Below are 12,401 nucleotides of genomic sequence, written 5' to 3' on the forward strand. Positions count from 1 at the left end.
ACTTACTGAATATCTTCATGTAAAGAAACATTATTTTTTCCTAGTCATAGTATGGGCTGAACATAATAAATGTGATTTATGCAAACTCTTGCCAAGAATGGTTCCATTGATCTACCCTGACATGCATGATTCACAATATGCCTGACTGATAAAACTGCTCCCTCTTCTGTTCAGTCACAGTTATTTCTGTGACTCTAATTATTATTCAGAGTGAAATATTTAAATGTTTATGCTACAGAAACAGTTATAGAACTGTATTTCAACAGATTTTGAATGGGACCCCAGATGAGTTGTCTGTGATTTGATCAGAATGTGGTACTAGAATTTTGTGAGTTCCATTTTAAAAATAAAACATAAAAATATGACCTGCAGCTTCTTCTTACACTCTATTATTTTATGCCCACATTTCTTTTGAGTCCCTTACACTGTCAGTCTGTTTCCAGAAGCCCTGTCTATGTCTGAACTCACTTTTCATCCACTTTTGTCTTGTTGATTCTTTGCATTCAAGTCTGTGACAGTTGGGCAGATGTTGAAGATCACCATTCAGCCCAGTGTTGACAGGATTATTTCAGGCCACTGTAAAAGAGCATATTGCATTATAGGTCAGATGTATGCATTTATGTTCAACATGGTGAGTATTCTGCTACCCTCTGGAGAACATTGTGACCCTTGGAGAGGAAGTAGGGATCATTACTACAGGGTACCTCAGATACATCAGAACAACTTGAGGGACAATCCCTGCCCCATTACTATTCCCTCTCTCCATAGTTGGAAGGATAGCTGGGATTTGTTGAGTGCTTCCATTCCAGCTTCAACATGAAAAATGCCATTCACCCTCTCTAGCACTGAGCTTGCTTTTATGCTGTTTCCAAGTAGTACGATTCCAAGAATGTTCCAATAAGCTTCTTGGGAGATGACAGCTTGGAGCTCAGGAGAAGAACCTGACTTGGTGCTGTGCTTCATAAGTGTAGTACATGATGAGAGCCAGACTCTACCGTATGGGAGAGAGTGTGTGTCTTAGCAGTGAAAAATCCCTGGGAGGTCATCCACTCCTTACCTTCAGGTGGCTGCCGGTTGGGGAAGTGTGCAATCACATTAAGTTATTGTATGTACTTTATGGTGGGTGTCTTGGCATTTGGGTACCATGGCTCTCTTTTGCTATCTGGAATAATTGGAAAATCAACCTCAGAGCTGGTGCCTCTTGGGTGATTCATTCATTGATCTCAATTGCTCTGCTAATTAGGTTGTATTTCTTGATTGAAATTCATATCTGAAGATTCACTTTCCTCTTCCCTTCATATTATCTCATGTACTGCAAAGAATCTCTGTTGAAGTTTCCATGGATCATTGTTTGTGAAGAAAGAAAAATACATATCCTTGATCTGTCTAATCATAGATTACTGTTCATTTTTCACAGCTAATCTGCTTTCATATTTAAGGTTGCTGAAGCAGTATTTGCTCTAGTAGGCTTAGGGATTGTTATCCTTTCCCTTATGTTTTAGTGAATGCAGTCTAGTAAGGTATCACGTCACCTGTAGTTATGTTGTTATTTTAATTTAGTAGTCATCTCCCTGGTGATTAACTACAAACGGATGAGCATCCCTTTCTGTGCCTAAGTTGTCTTTCTTTGTGAGATGATTATATCATCTCGAGACACACCTGTGTGGCCTCAAATATATATGTATTGCTAATTGTCCTGAGGCAGTTGAATATCACAAGGCCTTCTTTTTCACAGTGGGTCTTTCAGGATTAATACAATTGCTGCCTTTTTCATTCTGGGATCTGAACATTCTATGTTGGGATTTGTATTGATTCCGCTAAGAATGATTAGTGAGCACAGACTGTATTAAACCATAAAACCAGAGAGCTGCTGCTGCTCAATCTTAAGAAAGAAACACACTGACAGTATGAGATTGTTAGGGCTAAATGGTTTAACAGATTATGACCCTAAATTGTTAAAATTGCCTCACAATTAGACTATTTTCTTCTCGGGAGGCTTTGTCCTGCCAGTTTGCAGAATGTCAGCTGCAAGGAACAGAGTATGTTGAAGACCTTCATGGCAGCCAGAAGGGTTTCCATGAATAGCATTTCAGCAAAAATCAGGAAGTGCAGAGCAGTCGTGCATTTTTCTACAAATCCACAAGGCCATTGATTTATATATGCTGTGCACTGTGCAGTACCTAGCATCTAGCACAGAGGACTTTGGGATAAGCCCAGCTTCCATTATTATTACTATTTTAAAATAAATCTTGGCTGTATGGGAGGAACTCAGCACTGCACTACGTCCGTTGTTCCATCAGTGCAAGAATTTCAGCCAGAGGTGCCGAGTTGCACCCAACATGGGGGTGGGGCCTATCGTGTGTGTGACGTCACACAATGTGCATAGGGAGGAGGTCGCCACAAATATATAGATACTTGTCTCATTTATGGTTGCTACTTTTTATTGCTGTTTTGTTTTTCTGGCTTTTCATGGTTAGTGTGGAAAGGGCTTAACCATACATCCCAGTACAGTCAACATGCTTCGCAAACCTTCGCTTAGCTCAACTCAGGAGGGGGGGGAGCAAAACAACTGTGAGCTCCTTTCCTGGAGCCCACACACTCACACAGTCTGGTCCTGGTAAGCCATTGTTTGCCCTACTATGTTGTGTGAGCCAGGCCAATGTGTCTTGTACTAGGTTTCAACCCTGGTTTCAACATAAACAGTAAGCTGGGATTCTGTAGAAGTGCAGCTGAACTCTGTCACAGTCCTTTCCCCACCCATGTGGGAAAAGGAGCATATGAACTGCACTTGGGCTCATTGAGGCTTGCCCATATAGTGCCAAACCATAGTTTAGCCTCAGAGGTTATGTGTTTCATATCACTTGAAAAATAAGGATGCTAGTGTAGATTTAGGAAGTTGGTGTTCATGTTAGCCTTTAGAAGTTTTAATACCAGCGATACCATCAATAAATTGTTTTGCCATGTAGGAAAAATCATTTTCAATGAATAGAAGGCAGTCCTTTTGTTTTTTATGTCTTTGTCTGCTTAACCAGCTCATAGAATATCTTTGTTCAATACTTAAGGCAGAGTGCATCATGGTTCTTTAACTTCTTGTCAACAAGATTAGTCTATAAACTTGCTAGACATTTGGTCTTTTATTAATGGAATGAACAGGTTTACCTTACATAATCCGGATATTCTGGTTTATTTCAACACAAGGTTTGAAACATATTTGTTTAAAGCAGAAAAGGGCGATTATAAACCTTCCTGGTTTTGTTGGTATTACTCAGTGAAGCTGTCAACATTAAAAAATATACAAATTGTGGGCTACATTCATTGTATTTCCAAGACACTAGTTTCATTCAGATATCTTTTTTCCAGGTACCAAAAGGCTATCTGTGTTCATATGTGTGTGCATGTTCAAATGTTTTCTGTTTGGTTTGCATGCAAGTCAGTACTTTCCATTGGCTGTTAATTTTGGCATGTTCTTTGCAAATACCAGTAGTAAAACACCCAGGTGTGCTTGATTCCCAAGAACTTCATTTCCGACCGCAAATCTTCAAGCTTTATAGAGATCTTGCTACACATCACCGAGGAGCAAGTAGAAGATGTTTGCTTGAGCCTCAATCTTGTACTCAGGTAGCAAGCAGTCTTAGCAAACCCCATGGTCAGGTTGATATTTGAGGGCTTCTTTATAAATGCTGCACACAGAAACAAGAATATACGTAGAGAATGCAAATCAATCTCTGAACAGAATACAGTATAGCATTTATAGTGTAAACTGTGTGTTGTGGAGTGTGTGTGTGTTTTCTACACATACAACTTAGGACACAGCAACTTAGGAGGGTAGACTAGATAAAATGCTAGGAGACTCTTGAGTTTTGTTCTGCTTTGCTTTGTTTTTAGCTGAAACAAGTCATGAGTGTAGAAAGCGTCAGGCCAGAGGAATGGATGTCCTGCACGTGGGGGGAGTGGATGTGGTAATTTCCTAATTTAAATTCCCTCCCTGCACCCCCTCCAAAGGTACTACTTATGGTACCTACTAGGGGATACATATTTTTTTTTTAGGGGAAGGGGGGCAGGAAAAGAACAGAGAAAAGTTTACATTATTGTATTCCTCAGCCTGTTCCACTAATCTTACTCCTCCTCCACCATCTATTGCTGCTTTGAGCTAAGAAAAACGAAGCACGGGAGATAATGTATCCCAGCATCTCTTACAATTTGTCCTCGTACACTGCTCATAACAGGGAAAAGGTTTATGCCACACTTGCTACAGTTTGCATGCTATTAGATTAATGTGAATGAAGGTAATTGTCATGCACATGGTTTGTAAACATACTTGTTAAGAATGGGACTCTTAATAATAGTAATAGTGTGTGCTTTAATGCTTCTTTTTCAGGTTTTTACCTCCCATGGACCAACTGTAATTATGCCAACTTGGTTCTGTTCCCGAGAATGGTTTTGTCATGTGGGCAGATTTGATGAAGCGGGAAAGGTAAGCACTGTGAAGATGAGCAAAAATCTTAAGTGTGGTTTAATGTTACCTGTGCTGAACTCTCGAATACAGCTGGAATCCCCCTTCAAATAGAGAGTTCAGTTGTACCTAATAAAGATGCCCTCTTGGCTCCCATACAATAATTGGAACACAAATGAAAAATGCATGAGCAGACAAAAACTAAGGGGCAGATCTGTTTTCATGAATTTATTTCCATAGTGTTAAAAATGATAACATTGTCATTAGCAACATTGGCACTGGGACTGTGTCCTAAGGTGCCGGTACTAGTATGAAACCATTTATTGGCTGTGTTCACCTGTAATGCTGCACCAAAGCAAGACTTAAGCAAAAGTGCTGGCTTTCATGGAGCCTCCTCCCCAGTTCCTTTAGCTCAGTGTGGTATGGGATTGTGTTTAAGCTTTCTGCTCCTTAACCTTGATGTGCAGCTGAGGTTGTTTCTTGGCTACAGAGGTGATCACGAAGAAGTACCAGATTGAAGTGCCAATGAGGAATATGGTTCTAGGACAGGATTTCCCAAACCTGGGTCTCCAGCTGTTTTTGGACTACAACTTCCACCACCCCTAGCTAGCAGGACCAGTGCTCAGAGATGACAAGAATTCTAGTCCAAAAACAGCCGGAGACTCAAGTTTGGGAAACCCTAAAGCAGGTATCCCCAAACTTGGCCCTCCAGACGTTGTGGGACTACAATTCCCATCATCCCTGACCACTGGTCCTGTTAGCAAGGGATGATGGGAGTTGTAGCCCCGAAACATCTGGAGGGCCACATTTGGAGATGCCTGCCCTAAAGAGAGGCCAGATGACATTTGGTCCTAGCCACGCTGATGGAGTGGACCTCTCTTGTCTCCTCTTTCACTCTGATGCAACCAAATGAAACGCTCTTGGCAGAAGATGGTTCTAGAAAACGAAAAGCCAAATGACACTGCATCCCCACAAGGTCGATGGAGTGGGCCTCGCTATCTCATATCCTCCTGAAATGTAAAGAGGTGACCATGTTTATACAAAGATAGACTCATTGCCTGAACAAGTAGTGCAAGCTTTATCTTCATAGGGGAAACTAAACACACATGACACTGAGGGACAATGCTTCTTCCTTAGAAGCCACTTTCCTCTTTAAGGCAGAGGAAGGCTGCATAGTGTTCTCCCACCAACTACACCCCTAATATTAGGGGGTGTGCCTCACCACAGGAGAGAAAATGCCACAGAAATGAGGGAAGAGAAGCAGCCCCAATTTACCAGATGCTATGTTAAGTAACCATCTCCTTTCCTTCTTTTAGTATCTAGCGGTGTAACTTGCAGGTGTCACGTTGCTGCCAATAAGTATAGAAACAGGCTGAAACGGCTGCATTCCAGTATTGCCATGCACCGAATAGTCTCCATAGCAGCAACCTGCTTTTCTCATTTGTGACTAAATGTGTACACCTGCTCTTCAAATGTTGAAATGAAAGGCATACACCAGAGACATGAAATAAAGATCTTATTGCGTAATACACTTAGAATGCACGATCAAAAGCTTTTTGCAGATCCCTTTGATAGCATTTCCTCCATTTACATTTTTAAAAAAGCTGTAATGGGTTCTTCTGCAGTTAATGTGCAACTCCCAAGTTTCAGAACGGTGTTAATTTATTGAGGGATGCGGGAGTTGCTGCAGTAGTCTTGTGGCATCATAAGAACAAACAGATTTATTGTGAAATAAGCTTTGTGGATGATGAGACAGACTCTAATCTACAAATGTTTACACTACAATAAACCTGTTCGTTCCTTATACAGTCCCAAGATTTCAGGTCGTCTATGTTTTTAAATAGGTCAGTAAGGAGGACTGTTCCGTAGAATTGATAGAAGTCCTTTCCTAATTTACGGGAGTTGAGTTTCGCGTTACAGCCTTGATTGAGAAAACACAACTTTTACTGCTCAATAAGTGTAGTTCAATAAGTGTAGCTTTTTGTGTGCTTTTGAACCATTTCCAATCTGAATTGTTTACCTTTCTGGCCTTCCCTCCTTCTAGTCAGCCTCCACTGGAGACTGAGTAATTCAATCACTCCTGATGCAGAGAATTCCTGTGCTCCTCAGAGGAGGATGCTGATTTCCCCACAAGTCATTGGTGTAACCTTCTTTTCATTTCAAAGGCATGCCCAGATCAATAACCCAGGCAGGAACATGAATGGCGGGGATGGTATCCTTTTTCTGACTCTTATGTGCTAAAGCAGAAAAGAAAAGTCGAGTTTTCATAAGAGTGAAAGATGCCACTCTTATGAATTCAGAAAGAGTGCTTAGCAGAGGTGTGTGAAACATTGATCTTTGCTTGAGACTTTAATACATTTTATCCCAGGTTTTCTTGACTTCCCCATGGTCTATAGTTATCTGCCAGAAGTTCTGCCTCTGGCTTATGCGATATCTTCCCTCATTATTTCCAGACTTAATGTTACGCATGTCAGTTTTCAAAAATCTTCAGGAGAGAGTAATTTTTAATGACTCCCAAGAACAAAAGTATATTGGAAGCTGGTAGTGTTTCAACTGCAGCCTGTGAATTAAGTGGCTTTGTCCTTAATTTTGTTTCTTTCCTTGCAAGTGATCAGAAAATAAATCTACAGAGCTAAGCTGCAATATGTAATTCGGTGAGGATTATTAGAATAGCCTCACTTCTGTTTTGTCAGTGAAAGTGGGAGAGGGTTGTTATTTATTATTTAAGCTATGAAATGGGGGGGGAGAGATTTGGTTCAGCTTTGCCTTTTTTTAAAAGAAGAAGAAGAAGCTGAATTAAAGTATTGTAAGGTTGTCAAATGATTTGTCAAGGGGCTCTAGGGAACAATCAAGACAAAACACAGACTCTGATATTCTTGGCACATGGGTAAAACTGAACAGAGATCTGTACTTGAGATGTGTCCAAGAAAGAAAGTGCTGGAGCCAAATAAATTAGGCTTATGAACTGCTTTAAAACAAGCCCTTTTAGCGACGTGTCTTGATAACATGTTACTAAGCATGCTGAGGTGGTCACTGAATTTCCACCTCTTTCCATGTTTAATTAGAGTATTATTCATAGCTGCCAAGTGATCCCCTATTTTAAGGGCTTTTCCCTTATGCTGAATAGGCTTCCTCGCGAGAAAAGGAAAAACTTGGCAGCTATGGTATTATTTGCCAGTGCTGCTCACATATTTCTGTTTTGGGAGACTAATCCTTTAACTTTATTTCCCAAACAATGCAGCAATTATAACTTCATCACAGATTTCCTGTTTTAGGATCAGGTCAAAATGATTTAAAGGCCTATCAGGACAGGACAATGGGGTTCAGTCACACAGCTAGCAAGAGGCTTAGCAGGATTTGTATAATTCTGGGGAAAGTGGTTTTTAAAACAGTCTAATCATGAAATTAATGTGCTGGGTCTCCGGTGAGCATGTCTCTGCTGAGATTTAAAGCACCTATGAAATAAAATTGTGCTACAGGCCTAACACAGGCATGCCTACAAATACGCATAGTGATGTGAGGGCTGTACCCTCCTGCAATTGGTTTACAGGAGGAGCAAATACATGGTTGGAGAACATGCATAGGAGACTGTCACTCTGACACATCCACTTGACTTTTGTATGTTGTGCTTCAGCTTGAGCCAATTGTTTTTCTGAGGTCAGATATGTCCTCTGCCAGATACACATTGACCATTGTATCTCTATATTCAGTCTGTGTGCTGAATACGGACTTGGACTGTCTTGAAGCACATTTGATCCTTTCTACAAGTCAGTCTTAGACTCGATTCTTTAATTCTAATGCTTCCAAGTTGATAGTATTGGACTAAGTTCCAGTCATTTCAGTGGGGGCATTTAGGATTTCACCATTAGTCTATTCAGATGAATTTTTGTACAGGAATTTTTCTACTTACGAATTTAATGCGTTCCGAACGCACATTCGTAAGTCAAAAAAAAATTGTAAGTCGAATTCCATATGAATGCATTGGGAGAAAAAATTCGTAAGTCAAAGCAACCCTATCTAAAAATTCATAAGTAGAAAAAATCCTATCTAAACCGCATCCAAGATGGCGGACGGAGCTTCGTTCGTAAGTAGAAACATTCGTAAGTAGAGTTATTTGTAAGTAGAGGTACCACTGTATTATATATCTTTTGAAGGATTCTTGGTATGAATCAAATTCGTGTGATGTTACTATTTGCTAAGCCACACATTATTTATTTTCCTATTCCTCTCCTGATAAGTCTTGCTCACAAGCATTCAAGAGGTCATGGGTTGTAGTCAACTAGCTTTTTAACTCAGACAAATTAAAAGTATTGCTCACGACTAACTTAGGTCCATTAATTTCATTGGGTCTATGTGGGTGTATCCAGGCACATGTGCTTGCATCTGGTGATACTGCACTTTCACTATTGGGATACGTGGCCAGTGGGTCTGATGCTTAGCTGCTGAACCATTCCATATGTAAGAAATACTTTGGCCAAGTGTGGATGCACAGGCTGAAGCTGCTTCCTCCTGCAGCTGCTCTCGGAACAAAGAGAAAGTTAGGTTCTGCATCTAGACCTGGCCAACATCATTTCTTCCTTGGCTACCTATTAAATGCCAATCTTTATCGGGTTAAAAATGTTTAGGTATCAGCACCAGAATTCTGGGCACTTGGAATATTTCTAGCTCTGTCTTCTGCAGTCCTTTTTTTTTTTACTGCACTCATCCACTTTGTTCCACTGCTTACATCCACCAGACATGGTCGATGAAGAGTTGCACAATATTCTTAGTTATGGAACTTGATGAAAATGATTGCATCATATGTGTGTGAGTGGGGGGGGGGGACCTTAAGTACTCAGTACGGTATGTAGTGTAATGGAATCTACAAACAGGCATGTGACCTTGGGTAGCAAGCTGCTAGATAATTAGAACCAGGTGCCTAACTTGACTTAGCTTGGAGCGTGACATGAGGAACAGAAGCAGGTTTAAATTTTGCAGTTGACACAAAGCAACACCACAGAGCTGAGCACAGGGGAAGCATAAATCTAGCTAGATGGTAGGTTGGAGGAATTCTGGTTTTCTCCTTCTGGCGGTTATGTCTTCTTTCACCCTCCCACTGCGCAGTTTTGTTACTGCACACCATGTTACTTAATACACCTATTAATACAAATTATAGAAACCTGAATACAATATCTTTCATGTAAGGGCTGCAGCTCAGAGGTAGAGCACCTGCTTTGCACGCAGAATGTCCCAATCCCCAATCTCTAAGTAGGCCTGGGAGAGATCCCCATCTGAAATTTTATGAAAGCTACTGCCAGTCGGTGTAGACATTACTGAAATAGATGGACTTATTGCATTGTACTCATTAACCATTATTTGCATCTATTAAAAGTTGTTGTTTTTTATACTAGGGGCTCTGCTCCTGCTTGCTCCACTCAACCAACCCCATCTACCCCACTAGGCCAGCTCCTAGCTCTTTACCCCTTACCCCCCAAGTCCCACAGCTCCTTCCAAACCCGCTGTCAGAAGCAAGCCAGCAGTAAATCATACTGTGCAAGTTGGAGCAAACTCTTTATTAGCAAAAACACGATCTGTGCAGGAGTGTCAGGCCTAATGAGCACAGGCAACTCATCTCCAGTAGGTCTTGCCCCCATGAAACCAATGCTGAGACTGAAGGTCCCTGCCTCCCCACAGCTACCTAAATCCCCTCCTCTCCAGGGTTTTCACCCCAAGCAAATGGAGACAGCAACTGCACATTGCCAATCTCTCCTCCACCCTTTTCATGGTGGTTCTGGTTCTGGGAGACAAGGGAGAAGAGGAGCTTGTCTCAGCAGGAGGGAAGACACCTGTGCCTCTTCACCAGCCGGATTCATTTCCACCTTTTAGCCTCCCTTCTTCCCTGCTTCAGCTTTTGCCTTTGATTCTGGACTTCTTTCTGCCACAGACTCCCAGCTCACTAAGCCTCGTTACCCCTTCAGCTTCCCCTTCTTCCCAGTTTTCTCCCTCTTCTCCCTGTGACCACTCATCATTTTCCCACCACTGGTAAAACCAGATCTTTAACATTTCTAAACAATATAATTAACTGTGCCTCTGGCAATTCATACCCTCTTATAAGTTTAATCTCATTTATTGCAACTTTCCAAAATACCACAATATTAGGGCATGACCAAAAATACAAATATATCAGCACTCAATGCTCCACACCTCCAAAATGTATTAGCTACGCTGTTATATATGTAGTTCATGGGACTGAAACTGCCTTCGTCGCGCTGGTCGATGATGATTGTTCTAGGTTGCCACTCCTGCCAACCTAGAACAATCTCGTCACCCGATAAGTGCCAAACTCACTTCCATACTTATTCAGGAATAGTTTCTCTTAATTCATTGTCCCAATGGTGTTGATATGTATACTTTTTAATGTGTCCATAGTCATAATACTATAGATTTTACTCTGTAATTGTTGTTTCCATTCTTCTATCATTAGGCTTTCAAATTAGAAAAAGTATTTTTATTTTTATTTTTTTATATATAAAATTTTGATTTTATTGTTTAAAAACACAAAGAATAAGAACACACAAGCATACAAAAGAATGCCAGAATATAACAAAATACAAATGCACCAAATACAAAAGAAAAAAATAAGAAAAAAAAGGGGGAAAGGGAAGAAGAAGGAAAAATTACGTCTAAAAACACACAAATCTCATTTCTATCATACCTGTTATCGAAAAAAGATAAAGAATGAACACAATCATTACATAAAACACAGATACTTCCCGTCCCTCTTATTATACATTTTTTATATCTTGTAGTCCACAGGTTTTTACTTATAGTATCCTCTCTTTTTTTACTTTTCGTTTTCACTTTCACCGTTCCTAATTTTCTCAAACGTCACTCAATGTCTGCAAGTAGAGAATTGTTTGAATAATACAGTTTAAGGTAATTTTTATACATACTCCACTCTTTTGTTACTTTTTGCTCAGGTAAGTCTCTTATAGAAAAAGTAATTTTAGAAACCCAAAGTCTGGGTCCATGGCACTCCTAGATGTATGATTCAGCCTTAAATTATAGGGCAATTGCTGCAGGCACACTGACTTTTTAGAGAAGAGGCGTCTCTGCATGTATTTGGCATTAATTGGAGGCCAAGAGCATCCAGCTGAGATTTGGAAGAAGGAGAAATGCCTGAATCAGAGTAAGAAGGCTTCCTTAGAACGTTGTCTCAGAAAATGAGGAGAAGGGAGGTAATTAGATCTAGAGGCTTGGTAATGTTGGCGTGGGCATGTTGGGAGTTGGCGCAACGACTGCCATCCACCCCATCCCAGTTGGGAACTGTAGTGTTTGCTTCATATAAGTACTGAATTCCAAGTTCTTGTTTGCAGTGCCACTGAAGAGGAACTGTAATTTCAAAATGCATTGGACCAATAAACCCTGCAGTGGGGGAGAGAAATCAGCATTTCTCAAATTCAGTCGCAAAGGTTCATTTAATATATACGATATTTCTCTTCATAATCTGAAGCCAAAGGATTTTTTTTTAAGGTTTAAAATAGATCTTTATTTCCGTTTTTTAAAACGTTACCGAATGTAACAAAAACAATATCAAAAACAGAGAATTTACAAAATATAAGAGAACCGAAATAAAGAAAAGAAAAATATATAACAAATGCAGAACATAAGAATATATACTTAAAATAAAATCTCCTCTGAACTTATACTCAACATAATACATATCAAATGATATACAAAAGGTTTAAATCAAGATGAATTCCAAAAAGAAAATTTCAAAAAGAAAACAAAGAAAAGGGAAGAAAAAAAAAACCAGAGACAAGACAGTTACAAAATAAAAGATTTAAAATATTCCGATTGTTAGCATATCGCTTCCTGTGTTTGTCACCCATCTTAACTCACTTTCTTAAATTCTTCTATTTGAACCACCTTCCCTGGGTGTACCTTCTTCCTTTATCTAATAAATATC

General features: G+C 40.1%; 1 protein-coding gene across 3 annotated transcripts in view; it reads left to right on the forward strand.

The window, feature by feature from the left end:
• B3GNTL1 (UDP-GlcNAc:betaGal beta-1,3-N-acetylglucosaminyltransferase like 1) overlaps window positions 1-12,401 on the forward strand; it is a 165,406-nt gene that overhangs the window by 117,215 nt on the left and 35,790 nt on the right. For all 3 annotated transcript variants that reach the window (XM_035104653.2, XM_035104654.2, XM_035104657.2), the window contains one exon: window positions 4,379-4,474. In XM_035104653.2, the coding sequence (XP_034960544.1) occupies window positions 4,379-4,474 (96 nt within the window). The remainder of the gene's footprint in view (window positions 1-4,378; window positions 4,475-12,401) is intronic.

This window comes from Zootoca vivipara, chromosome 2, assembly GCF_963506605.1.
Source record: "Zootoca vivipara chromosome 2, rZooViv1.1, whole genome shotgun sequence".
Taxonomy (NCBI): domain Eukaryota; kingdom Metazoa; phylum Chordata; class Lepidosauria; order Squamata; family Lacertidae; genus Zootoca; species Zootoca vivipara.